This window comes from Chaetomium fimeti (assembly GCF_033439085.1).
Source record: "Chaetomium fimeti strain CBS 168.71 chromosome Unknown B0H64scaffold_4, whole genome shotgun sequence".
NCBI classification, from domain to species: domain Eukaryota; kingdom Fungi; phylum Ascomycota; class Sordariomycetes; order Sordariales; family Chaetomiaceae; genus Chaetomium; species Chaetomium fimeti.
This window is the reverse complement of record NW_026944332.1, coordinates 3,613,018-3,633,178: the sequence shown is the minus strand read 5'-3', so window position 1 is coordinate 3,633,178 and position 20,161 is coordinate 3,613,018. Positions and strand designations below refer to the sequence as shown.

At 57.2% G+C, this 20,161-nt stretch overlaps 7 protein-coding genes and 1 non-coding gene across 8 annotated transcripts; 4 read left to right on the top strand and 4 right to left on the bottom strand.

Annotated features, from left to right (window-relative positions):
* Positions 1 to 66: 66 nt before the first annotated feature.
* Positions 67 to 3,817, top strand: B0H64DRAFT_432849 (uncharacterized protein). Its single transcript, XM_062806019.1, has 2 exons — positions 67 to 495; positions 565 to 3,817. Exons 1-2 carry the CDS (start codon positions 465 to 467, stop codon positions 3,432 to 3,434), a joined length of 2,901 nt encoding a protein of 966 aa, XP_062659778.1. The 5' UTR covers positions 67 to 464; the 3' UTR covers positions 3,435 to 3,817.
* Positions 3,818 to 3,986: 169 nt separating this feature from the next.
* On the bottom strand, positions 3,987 to 6,115 carry B0H64DRAFT_397775 (uncharacterized protein). Its single transcript, XM_062803904.1, has 6 exons — positions 5,930 to 6,115; positions 5,808 to 5,817; positions 5,650 to 5,743; positions 5,538 to 5,590; positions 4,949 to 5,476; positions 3,987 to 4,893 (listed from the first exon to the last, which is right to left on the bottom strand). Exons 1-6 carry the CDS (start codon positions 5,992 to 5,994, stop codon positions 4,372 to 4,374), a joined length of 1,272 nt encoding a protein of 423 aa, XP_062659777.1. The 5' UTR covers positions 5,995 to 6,115; the 3' UTR covers positions 3,987 to 4,371.
* A 2,093-nt stretch (positions 6,116 to 8,208) lies between these two features.
* On the top strand, positions 8,209 to 9,226 carry B0H64DRAFT_461306 (uncharacterized protein; the record flags this gene model as incomplete). The annotated part of the gene is made up of 2 exons (XM_062807500.1): positions 8,209 to 8,432; positions 8,493 to 9,226. Exons 1-2 carry the CDS (start codon positions 8,291 to 8,293, stop codon positions 9,224 to 9,226), a joined length of 876 nt encoding a protein of 291 aa, XP_062659776.1. The 5' UTR covers positions 8,209 to 8,290.
* Positions 9,227 to 9,491: 265 nt separating this feature from the next.
* Positions 9,492 to 11,536, bottom strand: B0H64DRAFT_342423 (kinase-like domain-containing protein). The gene is made up of 2 exons (XM_062801258.1): positions 10,578 to 11,536; positions 9,492 to 10,502 (listed from the first exon to the last, which is right to left on the bottom strand). The coding sequence occupies exons 1-2, from the start codon at positions 11,135 to 11,137 to the stop codon at positions 9,632 to 9,634; spliced, it is 1,431 nt and encodes a 476-aa protein (XP_062659775.1). The 5' UTR covers positions 11,138 to 11,536; the 3' UTR covers positions 9,492 to 9,631.
* Positions 11,488 to 11,588, bottom strand: B0H64DRAFT_t81. Its single transcript has one exon. It is a non-coding gene; the product is annotated as a tRNA-Val (tRNA).
* A 389-nt stretch (positions 11,589 to 11,977) lies between these two features.
* On the top strand, positions 11,978 to 14,548 carry B0H64DRAFT_397768 (uncharacterized protein). Its single transcript, XM_062803903.1, has 7 exons — positions 11,978 to 12,127; positions 12,233 to 12,321; positions 12,413 to 12,555; positions 12,621 to 12,767; positions 12,824 to 13,245; positions 13,302 to 13,338; positions 13,391 to 14,548. Exons 1-7 carry the CDS (start codon positions 12,094 to 12,096, stop codon positions 14,355 to 14,357), a joined length of 1,839 nt encoding a protein of 612 aa, XP_062659774.1. The 5' UTR covers positions 11,978 to 12,093; the 3' UTR covers positions 14,358 to 14,548.
* Positions 14,549 to 15,142: 594 nt separating this feature from the next.
* Positions 15,143 to 17,320, bottom strand: B0H64DRAFT_360531 (Alg9-like mannosyltransferase family-domain-containing protein; the record flags this gene model as incomplete). The annotated part of the gene is made up of 4 exons (XM_062801708.1): positions 16,980 to 17,320; positions 16,653 to 16,883; positions 16,426 to 16,604; positions 15,143 to 16,376 (listed from the first exon to the last, which is right to left on the bottom strand). Coding segments are annotated over exons 1-4 (1,938 nt in total), but the record flags the coding sequence as incomplete, so codon positions are not given.
* Positions 17,321 to 18,097: 777 nt separating this feature from the next.
* B0H64DRAFT_166289 (pyridoxal phosphate-dependent transferase) lies at positions 18,098 to 20,126 on the top strand. Its single transcript, XM_062798686.1, has 3 exons — positions 18,098 to 18,828; positions 18,901 to 19,602; positions 19,718 to 20,126. The coding sequence occupies exons 1-3, from the start codon at positions 18,322 to 18,324 to the stop codon at positions 19,853 to 19,855; spliced, it is 1,347 nt and encodes a 448-aa protein (XP_062659772.1). The 5' UTR covers positions 18,098 to 18,321; the 3' UTR covers positions 19,856 to 20,126.
* Positions 20,127 to 20,161: the final 35 nt, after the last annotated feature.

The following is a 20,161-nucleotide window of genomic DNA, read 5'->3' as shown; positions in this document are numbered from 1 at the left end:
TGGGATCCATGCCACATCCATTCTCGGCCATCACCCAACGCAACCATCCCGTCGTGAGTCCCGGAGTGGGGACAATGCATGCCATCCACAGCTGCACACGTCGCAAGTCAGTTTTGCCCATTCTGACCCGCAGGTAACATCAACGGCGCCCGAACATCCCCAATCTCAACACTGACGAGCATATTTCCAACTTCCGGACCGAAGCGTGCACCGCAGCCATTGGCTGAGCGCCTTTGTACCTGTTTTGTTGTCTCTGGTACTTCGTCGCGCATTTCGGTGGGGAAGTTCGTTGCAGCTGCCAGTCCCCGCCCTTCGACCCGAATCTCGACAGCACCTAACCCGACACAACCCTGCGAGTCTACGATTCGGGTGCCTTACCTTTCAGAGTACCCGATTACCCTAGAAAACCCATCCTTTTCAACTGCCAACCACCGCCGTGGATATGCTCGATACAAGACATCGCCATGGCCGAACACAAGATGCAACTCGAAGACTGTGGGTTGGCCCTGCTCTATGCGCTCTATGTCTGTCTTTGTGACCCGAGACTGACTGATTTGCTGCCAGGGTTGGACGACCTCTGCGTCCGTTTTATCATCCACCTCCCCATGGAGGACCTCTCATCCGTCGCGCGTATCTGTTTCCAAGTTGAAGAGGCACAATGGTTCTACGAAGACTTCATCCGACCGCTGGACCCCACCCTACCGTCCATGTCCCTCCGGAGCTTCTGCCTTCGCATATTCCAGCACTGTCCCCTGCTGGCTGGCTTCTCGGCCGAGAACCACATGCGCGCGTTCGATGAGTTCCTTCTATACAAAACAAGAGTCCCCGTCAGGGGTGCCATCCTGCTGAACGAGGCGATGGACTCGACGGTGCTCGTCAAGGGTTGGAAGAAGGGCGCAAATTGGAGCTTCCCAAGAGGTAAAATCAACAAGGATGAAGACGACCTCGATTGTGCCGTCCGTGAAGTGTACGAGGAAACCGGCTTCGACATCAAGCAAGCAGGCCTAGTACCCAAGGAGGACGAGGTCAAGTACATCCAAATCTCTATGAGGGAGCAACAGATCCGCCTCTACGTTTTCCGCAACGTCCCTATGGATACCGTCTTCGAGCCGAAAACGCGGAAAGAAATCAGCAAGGTGGAGTGGTATAAACTGTCGGAGCTGCCCGCTTTCCGAAAGAAGGGCAACAACTCCCACGATGACGCCGCCGCCGCATCAAACGCGAACAAGTTCTACATGGTCGCCCCGTTTTTGGTGCCGCTGAAGAAATGGGTGGTCCAGCAAAAGAAAAAGGACGGCACGCGCGTGGCTGCCGCTCACTCTCACCTGGCCATTCAACATCCAACCGAAGATCCTCTCACCGAGGACGACATCGGTGCTCCTACCGAACCAGCACCCGCACCGTCGAATGGCGCTCCCGCGATCGAAACAATGGAGGGGGCTACGCGCGAGCTTCAGCGCCTTCTTAACGTTCAACAACCGGCCCAGAGCTTGCAGATGAGTCCGTCAGCTTCGAGCGCTGGCAAGGGGGAAGCTCTCATGGCGCTTCTGCAAAAGAGCGCCGAGATGGCGCCACAGCATAGCCCACAGCAAGCCCCCCACCCTACGAGTCAAATCACACATGCACCATCGGATCTTACCTACACGAACGGTCCTGACCCCAACGGCCCTCATCACCACCACCAGACGCAGCGGCAACCAGCTCCGAATTACCAACCATCACCGAACTTCCCCATGCCGCCATTCCCCACCCAAAATGCGCCTTCTGGGTATTACGGTCAAGTCCAAGCACCTGCCCAGGCGATGCCTCAGATCTACGGTCGCAACCCGTTCGTGAACCCAGCACAGCAGCAGCGCAACGAGCCGGTCCTTCTCCATCCACAGCCGCTACCACCGCAAGTGCAGCAGTCCGTTCTTACTAGGGGTATCCTGCCGACTCCGGCTCTGATGGAAGCGGTCGGTCAAGGCGGGCAGAATGCTCAAAGAGACAGCCAACAGATTCACTACGGCGGTCCGCATACTCAGCCGGCTGGCCAAACTACTCAGCAAGGCGGCCCTCATCCTCAGCAAGGCGGCCCTCATCCTCAGCAAGGCGGCCAGCATATTCAACAGGGTGCTCTGGATTCGTTCACCGCTCGTACCAATGATACCTATGCTCCTCAGCAGCAAACTGCGAAGCCGGGCCAGTTGACCGGCCACGCAATGTCGCTGCTGAGTGCTTTCAAGAACGGTCCTCGGGATAATATTGAAAACAAATCCCGCGGGAATACACCCCAGGATAGTGCGTTTGAGCCGGCAGACAGTCAGCATCAGCATCAGTCAGCACAGTGGGCAAACGTGCCGGCGACGCAAGCACCAAACCCCGCCGCGCAATTTTTGCCTCAGCACATGGGACCTGTTGCACCGATGAGGACTTCGCCCCGCACAATGCAGCCCTCGGAACCTCAACCCGGGGCCAAACCTTCCCAGCCAGCCGACACGCATCGGACAGCACTATTGGATATGTTCAAGAAGGGCGGCGCTAGGTCGCCCTTGAGTAACGAGATTAGGATGCAACCCGGCGGGGCACAACAAAGCCCCGGATTTGCAAGGAAAGACGAGCCCGCCAGCCCCTCCTACAAGACGCCGTCCACAACCGAGGCGACTGCGCAAGCATCAGAGGCCAACGGCGCACCCGTGAGGATGAATCCCGAGTTCAACCTGCCATACCGACCCGTCCAGATTATGAGTCGGCCGAAGCAGGGGGACCAGGGCAAGTCGCAAGAGTACACAAGCGCAATGGCTCAGATGCAGCGTCTCCAGCAGCGATTCAGTCCCATCGGCCCGTCTCCGCCGGATACAAGAAATGCAGGCCGGCAAAACCTCCCCTCCCCACGAGACCGCGCCTTCCTACAGCAGCAGATGGAGCAAGAAGCCAAACGGTCCCCCCAATCCAACTACGCGGCTGCCCACACTGCCAGTCTCCCGTACGCGCATCAATCCCCGTCCAGCACGCATTCCACCCCCTCGTTTCAACAGCAGCAGCAGCAGCAGCAGCAGCCACAGCACCAGCAGCCCACGGCTGTGCTCCAGCACCGCAAGGATTCGAACTCGGAACAAAAGCAGAAACTGCTCTCGCTCTTTAGCAAGGAGCAGCAGCAGCAGCAACAACAACAACAACAGCACCATCAGGGTGGTTCACCGGCCAGTATCACAGCCGGAGAGAAGGGCAAGGGGAAGGAGGCCGCAGGCGCCGGCATGTACAACCCGTCCCAGACCGGCAGCACGCCGCGTTCGCGCGTGGCGTCGTTCGCGTCGGCCGGCGCCAACGAGCCCGCCATCATCGGCGCCGGCAGCGCGGCCACGTCGCGCCGCGGGAGCCAGACGCCCATCTCGCCGGCGGACCGCAGCTTCCTTTTGTCGTACCTGGAGTCGGTGACGGGCGTGGGCCGGTAAAAATGGATGCCATGCTATGCTGCATGGGGGGGCTGGCTGGGTGGGATTTGTTGCATCAGGCGTCGCGGCGTTCCCCGGTTGGTATGTCTCTATCGCATGGTTCGGTTTGGCGGTGGGGTTAGGTACCCGGGCGGCGGCACTACTTCTACTTCCCTTGCTCGAGAGCGGCGGAGGGAAAGATTGGGTTCTATATCATATCATCGTATTCATTCGCGAGGGTGGTTGGCTGCCGTATTCACCACGATGTTACCTAGCGAGGGAACTCGACAATGCTGCGTTTTTTTCTTCTTCTTTTTCAAGTTAAGCGGGTAGATTCAGAAACTATCCATATCATACATGATCAGTCTAGCGAGCCTTGATTTATTATGTTTTGTGTTCATCAACCCGTATTCGTAGTCGGGTGTTGAGCGTTGAGCGTGATGAAATACCGTTACATTGTTACACACCCGTCAAAATAACCTTCTCGGCAGTTGCAGTGGGGCCGCGGCGATCTTCCGTATGTCATGACGTAACGTAGAAAACCCAATACAGACACCACCACCCCCCACCAAGCCAGACATGCAGGAAGGGAATCATTTCAGTCGAAAAACGGAGTGAGTCTAGAACAAAGGGACTGAGACATTGAGGCGCCGGGCGGTTAGAGCAAATTATTTGTTGGGTCAAGACCAAATAGTGGCGTGATAGAGCGTGATAGATGCATCTTCGGCACAAAGACTTAGACGGCTGGGTAATTCCCCTTCATGGGCACTCTGCCATACATGCATCCGGGGAACTAACCATGGGTATCCTTTTAACGCCTGCCGCTACTGTGTAGTGCGAAATGAACCATGTTTCCCGTGCTCCGTCCCTAAATCACCTCGGGCTACCCTCTGGTCCCCCTCGCTCGACCATTTATTTATGGAAAAGCGATGCCAGCGAGACAGTGGGTCGTGGGCTTCTACGCCGTGATACCCACCGAATTCTTGGCCTGAAACGGGGCCGCAATCTCGTCCTCGTCGCCGTCATCAAGGTTCAGCAGCTGGAAGCGGTTGGGGACCGCCGAAAATCCCTTCTTGGGCGGCGCCATCTCCTTGCGCACCTTGGGCGCTGGTTGAGGGTACGGCTGGGCGCATTCGTCGACGTCGTAGTTGATCTTCTTGCCCTTGTACCTGCTATTGTCTTTGTTAGCTCCTAAAAGGCGGTGACATGACAACAAGGATACATACAGGCGGCTCAGCATGCACTGACGCGCAGAGATGGCGTTGTGGACCGAATTAAGCCCGATGTAGCAGCTGCCGCCAATGAACTCGATCTTGACGACGACCAAGTTGTGGATGTGGTCCAAGTCCTCACGGATGACTTCTTCGGTATGCCTATTATCATATCCCTGAATCACCAGGTTGCGACTGGCACCGGTGCCAATTTTGTTCGCGACGTGGCCAGGGAGAACGAATTGACGGTCGTTCCACTTAGCTTCAATCTGCGGAAGAGGTTAACAATCATCCAACCGAACAAGATAGTCTAAGCCTTCTCACCCTCTTGTTTTTGATGTACAAGTCATGCCGGCGGACATGGTCGTAGAACTTCTTGGCGTCCACCGACCTGAGGAAAGACACCATCGCGGAGCGGTCGTGGCTACGGAGAAAGATGTCCAGCAGCATCCCGCCACGCACAGCGTTCGCGATGTCAGCATGGGTCGTGCCCTCGGCAAGGTGCGAAAGCTGGATTGTGCGAACGCATTGGCGCTCGAACTGCTGACGCTGGCCCTGAGGTTTGGCGTAGTTAGCGCCAGGGGGGTCCTCGATTTGGGACTCGGTGTCGCTGGCACCATTCTCGTCGTCTTCGTCGTGACCCACGTCGCCGTCAGCCCATGTAGAGCGATCCTGATACCGATTGTGAGGCCCGTCGTGCGGCACGTCCTTCTGCGGGCCGTACGTGCCACCGGACGCGGCGGGCGGGGCGGGTGTGTAGAGGCGGGCCCCTCCGTCCTCGTTCAGGTCTGCCTTTGGGGCAGCGGACGTCTTTGCCCCCCCCTGGATGGTCTCATCATCCTGGCTGAGAAGCTGTCACCCGTTAACCGCTGATTCGGCGGGCCATCCGTGCTCGCAATCGCTGGGATCATACATCCACCGTTTCCGCTCCTACGCCGCCGCGAAGAAGGTTCCGTCTGAGATTCCCTAGGTGATCCGGTCAACGAACAATCCCGTGCGGCGCTGACATGGTAGGAAGAATATACCATATTGCCTGGCGACAAACATGAGGCTGTCATATTCGGCCCGCGAAATGACGACGGAAGCAAGGTGCCCGTCTGCCTTTGGAGAATCGGCATTCTTGTGATTGTTAGGATTATTAAGTTTCTCGGTTTGGCAGAATCAAGGGTGCTGCGTGACCTACAAACTGCGCCCTATGCATGGCCACGGCGTGGGTTAGCTTTGGGCACACCCCGGCAGAATGTGGGCAATGATACGTCGGGATCTGGTAGTGCTAAGACAAGAAAACAAGAACAGGAAACGTACCTTCGAACGAGGGTATCAAAATACTCCCGGTCGATAGTGACGGCGGTGCTGCTTGAAGACGACATGTTGCCCACTGCCAGGAAAATGCCCGATGGAAGGAAGCGAGTAGAGGTTTCCAGGTTGGAGGGGCGTCTCCTGTTGGAAGAGCTCGCCCAAAAATGGAGCGGCTACCCTTCAGACGGAATCCGTTGGTTGGCAGTTGGGTCTGGGGGAGGAGGTACCGCGTATGACAAGCGATTACCGGAAGCAGCTGCAGTGGTCAGTTATCTTAGGTTGCGCGCTATCTCACTAACCTATCCTGGCTCGCGATTCATCAACCTTCACGTGTGATCTGCTGCAGCGGCAGGCATTACGCGCTGAGCTGGCACACGGACCAACATTGAATGACTTCGAGGCCGGGCTTCGGCCGAAGCTCAGAGACGAGCGTCGAGTCCCAGTCTTACTTGTGTCGAGTGCAAGTTACTCGAGTAACACACGTCGGGCATGTTTCCCGCAAGAGAACCATTTCACAGCGGCCTCGGAGATGGAAGGGCTCAACACAGACTGGAGTTGGGTTTCCATGGAACCCACCTATTTGGGCACCTCCTTCCCTCCCCGAAACCTCGTTGATAGGATCGGTGGGGAGTTTCCAAGCCTCGTTTTCGCAATTGATTGTGCCATCAAGTGTCGGGATGGCCAATCTTCCCCTAATCACCTGTCTCTCCGGCATCAGTATGATCTGTGCATCATCACTCACGTTTCCACCGTCATTCAATTCCAGATGACAATAGTTACAATGGCGCACCACTAGTGTATTAAGAAAGTGGATATGAGAAGCGAATCGTAAAAGCAAACGAATGGTTCTTACTTTTACACAGTATTTAATCGACCTCATTTCATCCCTCTTCGGATTATTTCCTCCAAGAAGTGTTTTTAAACCCTGGGCCCTAACAGAGCGCTGTTACCGATCAAAACGGTAGTTACCTACTTCGGTTCCAAAAACGGTCCCAAAAACCATTCACTTACACCAGTAACTCGCGCTCAGTGTGAAAGCACGAACTAGCAAGTTAGCCAGTTGTGCATGTAAACTCCAAATCCTTCCATCACGCCGATCTGCGCTGCATAACCATGTCACAAACGGAAACGAAAGATTGGCGCCCGATTTGGTTGGAGTGTCTGAGTGTGTTTGCATGGGCCCCTGTAAACAAGCACCGACCGGCCGGAATGCGAGGAGCAACGCATGGCACGCAGCGAATTCCAGTTTTGGCGTGGTGTCGGCGGCACATGCCCCGAGCCTCAACGCCGCTGCTGTGGCCAGGCAACAGATTGTAGAGAGAGTCAAAGTCCGCGCGATGGGATTGCGGCGAGGGTTTCATCGCGGCGGTCGTCTGCAGGCTTGCGGTGAGTCCGGCTACCGGCGACGGGCAGAAAAGCAAAGGAAAATGCTCGAAGGCTCAAGCCAAGTCGAGTTACCCAACTAACGGAGCCTCTAGAGGAAGGTATGTACTGGCGATCGTGATCGACCGGGAGTGATGGCCCTCTTGGAATAAACTATCGCTACTTCGTATGTACTAGGGCCAGCACTTTATGCATCGCGAACAAGAAAGTAGGGGAGAAAACACGGCATTTTAATATGTCGATGACATCCACTTCTCGTGTTCCATGTTTGAAGAACCGCTAAAAATAATGTTGGCGTGCCACACACAATGCTTTCTTCCTCCGGTAGCCCCGCCAAATACGAACCCGGTCCGTGTTGGCTTGGAGATTCCCGGGCGGTTCATGTTGGCAACCTGGTCGATTTGGGACCAGGTTTCGTCCCAGCGCCACCCGGGCCTGGACTCAGCCCGAGCATCCCGCACCTGCCATTGGCTGGGATGCCCCGAGCGCATCCATCCGTTGGCCAAGCGCTCACCAGATCCCATCAAATTCGAGCCGGGGGGCATCTGCATTCCAACCGTCTCCCGATCACTCACTCTCGCTGCATTGCTTCCAGAACCATCAGGGCCCCTCGTTTATGACCTGTTTCTTCAGCAATCACGTTCGCTTCGTCTGCTTTCCTGAAGTGCATAACACCCTATCGACACTTTGACCATCGTTACCGCAGATCCCCCGGTTTCGTCTGGTGTTCCCATCGTCTTGTTTTTCACGCCATTTCGCGCGGGCCTAATTTTTGGTCGGCCCAGTAATAGGGGCTCCCCAAGCCAACGCCGTGCCACGCCCGTGTCCCGGCCATCGTCCGCCGAAACACCACAGCCCAAATTTTCCGGTGTTGAACAAGTTTTTTCAGGTCGAATTGTGTAGTCCTTGGGGGACTGAATAACTCGGGCGCGGTCCGCAGTATCGTCTCTAATCTTCGTCGCCAACCCCCGACAACTCCCCGCCATGAAGTCTCCTCTCTCCGTCGGCCAGATGGCCGTGGCCCTGCTCTCCTTGACTCCCGCAGTCTCTGCGTTGGCATGGCCAAGGTGGCTCCCAGAGCTCGACTCGTTAGTTGTCCGGCAAGATGATGGGTCATCTCAAGATGGTATGCATCCACCGAAGACACGCACCCTGTTGATGCGATCGCGTCCCTAACATACTTAAGCCGAGTCTGCCGCGCCGACAGCGACCAACCCCCCCACAAACGAAGACGATGAAGAGACGAAAGCGACAACTTCCCGCAATCCCGCGGATCCGATCCAAACAAACCTCAACACGGGCGGCATCAGCCAGACGGGAACCGAAACCGAACGAATGACCGGCAACGGGACGCGCACGCGCGCGCCCAAGAAGACCCAATTCGACCCGCAGGCCCCCGTCGGTGGCGTGGTGATGGTGACGCCGGGGGTGTTCGACGGCACCCAGCTGTACAAGATCGGGGACTACGTGACGTGGGGGTGGAACTACACCAACGTGCAGGCCACGCCGACGGCGATCGACGTCTACGTCAAGTGCAGCAAGGTGCCGCAGCCGTGGACGCTGACGCAGAACATGTCCTTCACCGACCCCGGCACCTACACCTGGGACACGGAGAAGTTCCAGAAGAGCAACGTCGCCAACCCGCTGCTGACGGAGCAATACACCCTGGTGATCGCCGACGCCGACGGCGGCATCAGCGCCACGCCCGAGCCGGGATACCTCGCTCCCTACTCCCTGTTCTTCTTTGGCCTGTACGAGAAGCAGGAGTATCATGACAACAACGATGGATACCAGTGCGCCTCGTGCAGCGGCGCCGGGTCCGGCATGGACAACCGCGCGGTGGGCGCTGCGGTTGTCATGAGCGCCGTGACCGTTCTCAGCTTTACCTGGTTTGTTTCTGGCTTTGGAGCGTTTCTTTGAATTTAGCCCTTGGGGCTGAGGAGTGAGGAGGGGTAGGAGGGTAGGAGAGACAGAGTGGTGGTGACAGCGGATATGTCTTGTAATGTGTTTTAGGGACGGAATATGGCCGAGGTTTCGGTCCCGGTCTTTCCACTACGGAGTGCAAAGAGCGGAAGGGCGTTGGATTGAGTACTGTTTGCATTTCATCTGGATCATCTTTATGCCCGGGCCGGGCTTAAAACTCGAACACAAACGGTCGGGAGAGAGCATTTGTTGCATGTATTTTCTTACTCACGACACTGCATATATATTATCAGGTAGCTTAATGAAGCATCCATTAACGAATCGTGTGTATGCCCCTCCTCTCTGGTCTGATTATCTAGACGTCACAAGAGCCAAAGACTACCGCTGTTTCTCGCTGATGCGCTACACCATCCGCAACGAGAACCCGCCTCCCCTCTCCTCCCTCTCCCTCCCCGAGAAGATGCCGCTGAAATCCACCGCCCCAAAATCCGCCGCCTGCTGGCCCCGCGCCGGCGCGTTCGGCGTCTCCCGCCGCCGCCTCTTCTCCTGCCCGGCCTTGCTCGGAAAGGTCGGAAACATAGCCTCCTGCTTCGGCTTCGGGTCCTGCCCGAAATACTCATGCGCCAGCATCTCCTTCGCCGTCGGCCGCCTGTCCGGGTCTAGCGCCAGCAGGCCATTCAGCAACGCCACGCCCGCGGCCGTGAGCAGCGGGAACTTGGCGCGCACCGCGGACCCACCACCCCCGCGACCCGGCGCCGCCGCCGCTGCTGCCGGCAGCCGCAGCGCGCGCGCGTTGGGCAGGCGCCGGAACCCGGGCCACGTCTCGTCGGTCGGCGTCCCGCACAGCGCGAAGATGCGGCTCAGCTCGTCCACCTCGTTGCGCCCCTGGAGCAGCGGCTCCCGCGTCAGCAGCTCCCCGAAGATGCACCCCACGCTCCACATGTCGACGGCGGCCCCGTATCGTGCTGTTCCGAGTAAGAGTTCGGGGGCGCGGTACCAGAGGGTTACGACGAGTTGGGTGAGCTGCTGGGGCGCCGGGTCGCCCACGTACCGCGCCATGCCGAAGTCGGCGATCTTGAGCTGCCCGCGGTTGTTGAGGAGGAGGTTGGAGGTTTTGAGGTCCCGGTGCAGGATCCAGTTGTCGTGCAGGTAGGCTACGCCCGAGGCGAGTTGCTGGAGGAGGGTCTTGACTTCGGAGGCGAGGAAGGGTTCCGGCATGTCTTCGAGGATCGACTTGAGGTCGTGTTCGAGAAATTCGAGGACGAGGAAGATGCTGTTGGGGGGGGGGGGGCGTGGTGGTTAGCTGGGGTTGGTATCCTGGGCGGGTGGGTGTTGGGGGGTGCTATACTTTTCGATCCTGCTCGTGTCGTCCCCCACGACCACCTCCCGTAGCTTGACCACATTCCGGTGGTCGCAGTCCTTCAGGATTTGGATCTCGCGCAGCCCCGTGACTGGCAGCCCCCCGCGGTCTTTGGGGTCTATCTTTAGCCTCTTGAGCGCTACCACTTGCCCTGTTGCAATCTCCTTAGCCCGCGACACCCAGCCGTAGGCTCCCTCCTCGATGTCGTTGAGCTTGTCGTAGTTCTCGACGCTGCGAGACTTGCCGAACGCGCCGCCATTGAAGCGCAGTAATTTCGGCGCGCCATTGCTCTCGTCGGAATGCCCTGTGGCTTGCGTCGTTTCGCGCTCTGGGGATATCTTTCGCCGTTTCGCTGGGGGTCCATTGGTGCCGTCGCCTTCTTGTTGCGCCGCGGCCGCGGCAGCTTCCCTCGCCTGTTTCTCGGCCTCGAGTTTGCGTGCCTTCTCCGCCTTGAGACGTTTCTTCTCCTCCTTCTCCTTCTTCAGCCGCGACTCGAGTGCTGCATCGCCCTCGTCGTCTGCCCACCGGGACTTGGCTTTACTCGCCATCGCATCGAAGGTTAGTCGTGAAGCTTATGGTGTAGGTTGTTTCACAGATTCGGAAGGCCTGTAGAAATATCGGATAAAGTAGCCAGAGGGTTCAGGGAGGCAATGTTGTCTCTGGCGGGCGTTTGTAGAAAAGAGACGCGTGCATCTCGAGCGTTTGGATGGATACATCCGTTGCTCAGGCAAGCTTCCTCGTCCTCTTAGGATGGAGATTTCCTAGTTGGCCAAAGCTCGGCGCCTTCCCTGCAACGCAAGACAAAAACATCATTTTTTAAATCCAGAACAGACCGACAAAAGTGCATTCCCATCCATAGCTGCAAAAGTAAATATGGATGACCCGGAGGCAAAAGGAATGACCGACCCAGGGATCGAACCTGGCACCTTCTCGGTGGAATTGCTTCCAATTAATTCAACCTTTGTGAACGAGACGTGATAACCACTACACCAGCCGGCCTTTGATAACAAATTGTGTCGAATTCAGGGGTTATCGCGGGGTTGTCGAACGGTGTCGGCGCGACTAGAATTTATCCAAATTCAACATCCCGCTTTCCATGTTGATCAGAAGTCATGCCGCTTTTTCAGGAGGAGGAGCTTTGTCTTTTCGAGACAAAGAATACTACTGTTTCAACTATACAGTGTCCGTCCCCTTTTCTGTTATCTTCGATGTTTGAGGACTCGAGACGGGTGAATTTGGGAACCCATGCAGTGAATGGAGGGGCATCCGCCTGCCAGCACCAATCACCGACCAAGAACAGGGTGTGAACGGGCCAAGCGCTCAGGAGGAGTGGACACAGCCTCGCCAAGCAGACCCATCCTGGAATGGAGTGACCCTCCCGAGCTCCCCTAAACTTCTTGGTTAGGTGTGCAAGACAAGCCGACACTGTCAACAACCTCTCTTTCACAACCTGTAAACCTGCCCAACACCTCGCCTAGCCGGTCTCTTTCAACTTCCCGATCCAATGGCCGGCCGATTTGTCCGAGCGTCGAAATACCGTAGGCGTCCTTAGGTTCTGCTCGCGTGCTCTGCTGCGATGCTGCTGCTACTATTACGAGACGGCGGCCTTGCATGCGACAGCTGCTGACCGACCCTTTGACCAGGACACATCTTTGGGAAGCCCACCAAGAAGGACATTTGCTATGATAACCTCCACATCAGTCGCAATGCCTGGGATACCAACCTAGTGAAGGTACTTACTCACTGGCCACTCCCTCTCCTGATCTGCCCCACATTCCCGCATCTCGAACTGGCTGGGTACTGACCTTTGGGCTGCACACTAGGTCAACCCCGAGTACCTTTCCGTCAATTGGGAATCAAGCGGTGGCGGTGCTTTCGCTGTTATCCCCCTGAACGAGCGTGGAAAGGCCCCCGACCAAATACCCCTTTTCCGAGGCCACACTTCTGCCGTGCTGGACACAGACTGGTGCGTCTACGGAGATACAGTCCTGGTTGCTATACTCTGAATGTCTTTGGTTGACTCTCTCCCAGGAACCCCCATAACGACCGCATTATTGCTTCAGCCTCCGATGATGGCAAGGTCTTCATCTGGGAGGTGCCCCAGGGTTTCACTCTGCTCACCGACGCCGAGGAGATCACTGATGTATCGCCCGTTAGCAAGCTGACCGGCCACTCAAGGTGCGATTTGTACCGGTCTCAAGAAAATCTGGGCTGTCCTACTCACTGCCTTCTAGGAAGGTCGGCCACGTACTCTTCAACCCCGCAGCCGAGAACATCCTTGCTTCCTCCTCTGGCGACATGAGCATCAAGATGTGGGATATTTCCACTGGCCAGGCGGCCATCGCCCTGAAACACCCCGACATGGTGCAAAGTCTATCTTGGAGTGCCAACGGTGCCATGCTGGTGACCACCTCAAGAGACAAGAAGCTGCGCGTGTGGGATGTGCGCCAGGAAAAACCGGTGCACGAGTATGCGGGCCATGAGGGTGCCAAAAACAGCCGCGCAGTGTGGCTGGGCGAGCACAACCGCATTGCTACCACCGGCTTTTCGAGAATGAGCGAGCGACAAATCGGTCTGTGGGAGCCCGGCCGTAAAGACCCCATTGGCGGCTTCACCTCGCTCGACTCCATCTCCGGCGTTTGCATGCCTTTCTGGGGTAAGCCACCACCACCCTTTGGTCTGCGGAACGACTTCTAATAAAACTTGTTGCAGACGACGGATCCAACTGTCTCTATCTTGCTGGAAAAGGGTAAGCCGATCCCCGCAGCCTGTAAATAATTAAGACATGCTCACCTTCCCAGCGACGGCAACATCCGCTATTTCGAGTACGAGAACGACAAGTTCGAGTTTTTGTCCGAATACAAGTCGGGGGACCCCCAACGCGGAATTGCTTTCCTACCCCGCCGCGGTATCAACGTGCACGAGAACGAGGTTATGCGCGCCTACAAGACCGTCAACGACGCATACGTCGAGCCCATCTCCTTTACCGTACCTCGTCGTGCCGAAACCTTCCAATCCGATATTTACCCTCCTGCCACCGGCCTCAAAGCCGCCATGTCCGCCAAGGAGTGGTTCGACGGCAAGACGGCTATCCCGTCCAAGATTGACCTGGAAAGCATCTACGACGGGAACGCCCCGGTCGAGGTCCCGGCCGACTACAAGCCGCCCGCAGCCGCCCCTGCTCCTGCCCCGGCACCTGCCGCAGCCCCCAAGAAGGAGCCCGAACCGGCTCCCGCTCCCACTCGCGCCCCTGCCACCATGGCCGACCAGAAGGTCTCCATGTCGGCCATGGCGAACAAGTTCCAGGACAATGAGGAGGAAGAGCAAGTGGATGACGGCGCCGAGACGTCAAGCTTCGAGGAGATCGGGCGTCCCGCGCCCCGCACCACTATCCCCGTCCGGTCTGCCGTCAAGCCGCAGCCCGTTGCGGCGGCCGCACCGCCTGTTCAAGCGAAGCCTGCATCGCCGATTAAGTCGCCGCAGGCCTCCGCCGCCCCTGTCTCCCAAGCCCCTCCCGCGGTTTCCTCCGCAGCAGCAGCGCCCCCAAGCCCGGCTGTCGAAGCATCGCTGGGTGAAATCAAGCAGCTCATCGAGCAGCAGGGCAAGGTTATCACTACCCAAAGTGAAAAGATCACTGCCCAGACGCAGATCATCACCCGTCTCGCCTCTGAGGTTGAGACGCTCAAGAAGAGAGTTGGTTCAGGCTCGCAGGACCAGAGCGAACGGATCCGGCAGCTCGAGCTGGAGCTGGAGGCTGCTCGGTCTTGAGTACAAAGGGGCAGTAATGCTAGTGAAGTGGGACGGTCTCGCTACGATGATGTTTATGAGCAATGGTCGGGTGTTTTGAGTCGTCCGTATATCATGATAAGGGGGACTGGTCGGAAAATGCGCGTTGGCTTTTTTCCTGGACAGGCAGCCAAACAAATACCCAAATTTATACTCCCAAGATGCGCGATCAATAGTTGATGACATCTTCTTCGTGCTGGTCTGTGATGTGTGCTTCGGGGGTGTCTATTCCAGTGTATTTCTGTCCACGGCAAGCTGGTCTTATTAATCAGAGTACTTGATGAGTGGGTCGCGTATCAGCTGGGGATTCATGGGAGTCTCGAGCGAGTCGGCGGTCAGAGTACTCGAGTGCTAAACCGCTAAACCGCTACAAGGCGTCAAGAGCTAACTACCGCGGCAATAAGTACTACAATGTAGCTCGGTGGAAGATAAAGAAGGAAAAAACAAAATAATACATCCGATAGATTTTACATATTAATCACCATCCCATCCTTCTCCTTTTCCTTTCTTTTCATATTATCCCATGCGATCCCCTCACCCAAAGCCAAACAAACACCAAAGAACAGCCAACGAAGGCCACTGTACATATAATTACTCCCTCACACCACCTCCTCCGCCTCATGAGAACCCCCATAAACCCCCGTATCCCAAACCACCAACCTCCCCCGCCTCCGCCAGTCCTCATTAAACGCCCCATTCCACGCAGACCACACCCTCGTAAGCCTAACCCCCATCCCGCTCCCCGGCGCATCCTCCCCCTCAAAAAACCGCCTCAACACCCCCTCAACCCCTTCAAACCCCACAATATACCGCGGCACCTCCCCATCCCTTCCATTACCATTACCACCACCACCACCACCACCGCCACTGCCACTGCTATCATCACCACCGCCAACAAGAGGCCACACCTCCCGCCCCAAAAACCCCACCCCATAAGACCCCTCAGCACCCCCTGCATCATCCTCCTCAAGATAAAACCGATCGGCCTCGTCGAGGTAGGTGTCGCGCTCGGGCGTGCCGGGGCTGGTGTGCAGGGGCGGCTCACAGGTCAGGGCGCGGGCGCGCAGGGCCGGGTAGACGAGGTGGGAGCGCCAGGGGGTGGTGTGGCAGGGGGTGAGGAAGAGGGCGAATAGTTCCTTTTTGGTTTTGGCGGCTTCTTCTTCTTCTTCGGTGGTGGTGGTGTCGTCGTGGGGGGGGTTGAGGTTGGTGAGGTGGTTGGTGGTGTGGGTGATGTCGAGGGCGTCGGGGTGGATGCGTTCAAAGTCGGTGCGCAGGAAGGAGAGGACGGAGAGGGGGGCCGGTTGGTGGAAGAGGGAGAGGTAGCCGGCGAGGAGGAGGTTGAGGGAGAGGAGGTTGGTGAGGGTTAGTTTGTGGCGGAGGGTGACGGGGGTTGGTTTGGATGATGGGGGGGATGGGATGGTAGCGGGGGTAGTGGGAGGTTTGGTGAAGAAGGAGGTTATGTAGGGCGCTGCGAGTATGTGCAAGATCGGGAGGAGGGGGTAGATGAAGCGGACTTCTTTGTGGGAGATGAGGGAGAGGACGATGATCATCGTTAGGGCGGCAGCATTCAGAGTGCCGAGGACGCCGGATCGGAGGGCGTACGGGCTTATGGATGAAGAAGATGCCTTGTAGAGCCCGACGAGGGTGAAGGGGAGGAATGTCGTGGTGAGCAGCGGTACGCCTTGGGAGAAATAGTAGTGCCAGGGCATCTGGCCGTAAAAGACGGCGAGCGATTGCGAGATGTTGAAGTAGAGCCAGTTGTATGGCGGGAAAGTCCAAAAGCCAAAGTACAGGCGATCGGAAACGAGAGAGATGGCCAGCACCACCGTGCCGCAGATGACGATCTCACGGAAGAGCACCAGCAGGGTCGATGTCTGCAAAGGTGGCTGTCCGACGGGAAGCAGCCGTGTTAGAGAAACGCCCAGGACAACAAGCCATATGAGCAGGTTTGTCGGCCGTAGCAACACGGCGACGGCTGCGAGTACAAGCGATATACGCAGGCTTTCATGTTGTCAGCCGGGTCCGTGGTATAATATCAGCAAGAACCTACCTCGTCACTCTTCCCTTCTGCTGTAAGGGTGTTTGCGCTTCTTTGTTCGCCTTTGAACCATCGAGGACTTCCCAGGGCCAATAACACAAAGCGGCAATAGTCAATGTTGTCTCTAGGGAGTTGGAGAAGGTTCTAGTGGAGCAATACCACTGCCAGGGGCTGAGCACTGACATCCATAGCTAGAAGAGTTAGTGGTGGACGGCAGGGAGTAGTAGACTAGAACTAACCGCAGCCCATGGGGCATTGCTCCCTCTACCGTAAATATCCATGGCCAGCTTCCACGTGTAGAAGTCACCTAGGGCAGCAAACACGGCCTGCAAGGTTCCAGGTAAGGCCACAAGCATGAAGGATATGAACGGCGGAAACAGATGTAGAAAGCTCATAAGAGCCTCTGCAGCTTTGTATGCCAGGCCAAATATGGCGGGGTGCAGCGATGACCTGAGCTGGTATTGCCATTCCTAAATTTACATCTACAGTTAGACAAGTAACAACAACAACTAACAAAGTATAAAGATGCAAGTGGAAGAAGAGAGAGCGAGAGGGAGAGTGTGTACCCAGGTCATCCAGGCGCCGCTGTCGGCCCCGAACGCAATGCTCCATGCCGGTTCGAGTGCTTGAAAATACTCATCTGGCTGGAAAAATGTGCGGACGCAGAGGGCGTTGATGAAGCGAAAGAGTAGCAGCAAACTGAGAACATCGCCGACTTGTGCTGCTGCGACTTGAGCGTGAACAAGTTTTGATCCGTTCGATTTTGGTTTCAAGTTATCTTTTTCGCGGGAGTTTCCGACGGAACCCGCCTTGTGCCGTTCCCGCAACCCTTCGGCAGCCGGCTTGGATTCCACTGGCATGGTGGTGTATTTATTGTACTTTGCAGGTTGCGGGTTGCTGTTGTGAGCCAGGGGTTGCTCATACGTAAATGCTAACAACAACCCGAGCTTGGCTCCCCTGAGCTTCCTCGAGTCTGCCAGTTGTGTGCCAGTGTCGGAAAGCTGTCACCAAGTGCCAGAGCGTTGAAACATAATCCCCTAATTGGCTGCTTCCACCCCCCTGCTGGGTAATCACCTGAGCGCGGTTGGCCAGTCGGCGCTGTGACCCCTGCACCACCGCCCCGGAACCCCGAACCTGGAAACTCCACCGCCAGCGCTCCGCTCCGGATCGCTTTCGAGAATCTGACCTCCAAGGCGCGCCACGGACCCGAAGGTTCGGCATGATTGGATAAAGTGCATATTTTCTGGCTGTCGTTGCCCCAAGACCTACCAACGGAATCCCATGCCAACACGGCAGAGACCGGGGCCTCGGAGTCTCTTGTCACGGCATTGGCGGGCGACGCGGGTTGGGCAACTCCTTCCAGAATTGACCGTTGGGCCCGCTCGCTCTGTATCGGCACACCAGGATCTCCAGGGATCTTTGGGCCCACGTGAGGGGTCACTGCCGTCATGTTAACCATGACGCCGCTTCCACTTGCACTTAGGAGTATAGTGGCGTTTCACACAATCCACAGGCAATGTCAGGGAAACATTTTCGTCTGCATCTGGAGACCGAAGTTGGGGCGAACATGTGCCTACATAATCCCGGGTGTTCTCCCGTTTCATAGGCTGGTCATGTTTTCTCTCTTTTTCTCCAATTGATCACATTTCACACACTGGGTCACAGGTTGTTTTCTTCTTCTACAATAGTTCTAGCCGCTTGATACCCCAGAGTGAATCACAAACCGAAACCGGTCGGATACCACAGACAAGCTTCTTTGATCTTCTCCATCAGTGGGGCCTATCGATCACTTCCCTACCCCTCCATCGTCATTCCTTTGCTGGTCCCACTTCGTTGGAGACCACCTCAACATTAACGGCCAGACCGTCGATCAAAAGAACTACACACGCGACGCCGTAACACATCACAATGGCACCCCACGCAGACAAGGACAACTCCGTTCCTGAAGGCGACATCGCGCCGTCCAAGGGCCGCTACCATGCGGCGTCGACCAAGAGCGCCATCACCGCCGAGAACGAGTTCGCCGCCCACAACTACCACCCGCTCCCTGTGGTGTTCGCCCGCGCCGAGGGCGTCCACGTCTGGGACCCGGAGGGCAAGCACTACCTCGACTTCCTCTCGGCGTACAGCGCCGTCAACCAGGGCCACTGCCACCCGGAGCTGGTCAAGGCGCTCACCGAGCAGGCCGGCCGCCTGACGCTGAGCTCGCGCGCCTTCCACAACGATGTGTTCCCCGTATGGGCCCAGAAGGTCCGCCAGCTGTTCGGCTTCGACATGGTGCTGCCCATGAACACGGGCGCCGAGGCCGTCGAGACGGCCATCAAGATCGCCCGCAAGTGGGCTTACAAGGTCAAGGGCGTGGCACCGGGCAAGGCGCTCATCTTTAGCGCGAGCGAGAACTTCCACGGGCGAACTGTAGGCTACCTTACCCCCCTCTCTGCCATAGCCAGACACACAATAAAGAACACAATCTAACACGCCTTACAGATGACGGCCGTCTCCCTCTCCCTCGACCCCGAATCGCGCGACAACTACGGCCCCTACCTCCCCAACGTAGGCGCCACCAACCCCACGACCGGCCAACCGATCCGGTACAACAGCATCCCGGACCTCGAAGCGGTGCTCGAGGCGCACGGCCCCGACACGGCGGCCTTCATCGTGGAGCCGATCCAGGGCGAGGCGGGCGTGGTGGTGCCCGACGACGACTACCTGGCGCGGGCGCAGGCGCTGTGCCGCCGCCACAACGTGCTGCTGGTGTGCGACGAGATCCAGACGGGCATCGCGCGCACGGGGCGCATGCTCTGCTCCGAGTGGGCCGGCATCAAGCCCGACATGGTCACCCTCGGCAAGGCCATCTCGGGCGGCATGTACCCCGTCAGCTGCGTGCTGGCCGACAAGGCCGTCATGGGCGTGGTCGAACCGGGGACCCATGGTTCGACCTATGGTGGGAATCCGCTGGGCTGTGCCGTGTCGATTCGCGCGCTGGAGTTGGTCGAGGAGGAGGGTTTGGTGGAGAGGGCGGATCGGTTGGGCAAGATGTTCCGCGAGGGGGTGGAGGCTTTCAAGTCGCCGCTCGTGCAGGTGGTCAGGGGTAAGGGGCTATTGAATGCCGTTGTCATCGATGAGAGCAAGGCGGACGGGCGGTCGGCGTGGGAGCTGTGCTTGTTGTTGAAGGAGAAGGGTGTTTTGGTGAGTACATACCGCCCCTGATGTTCTTCTTGCCTTCTTCTCTCTCTTTTTTTCTTCTCTTTTACTTTTTTCTTCTTCCAAGAGATATGAACCGAATTGCTGACTTACGGAATAGGCCAAACCCACGCACGGCAACATCATCCGGTTCGCGCCACCGTTGGTTATCACCGAGGAGGAACTCCGCGGGGCCATCAAGGTCATTGGTGAGGCGTTGGAGGAGCTGCCGACGACCAAGATTAGCGAGGGTCACTAGGGGGCGTTCAGAGAGGTGGGCGGGCTGCATATTGCATATTTGCATCGTGGCCGCTAGCCGCTGGCTGCTGGCTGTGTCTGGCGCATCTCATTTGATACCACATCGGATAGTGTTTGGCATTGCATTGGGATGGGACTGGACCTGAGCTACCTAGATCCGGGTTGGATCGGATCGGATTGGATTGGATTGGATTAGATCCAGATGTAGATCTCGCCGTCGGGGTGCTGTCTACCCTACCCGGCCCCTCCGTCCTGCTCGCAAGAACAGAACGAACGAACGCGAATAAAAAAAGAAGTAACCAACCAT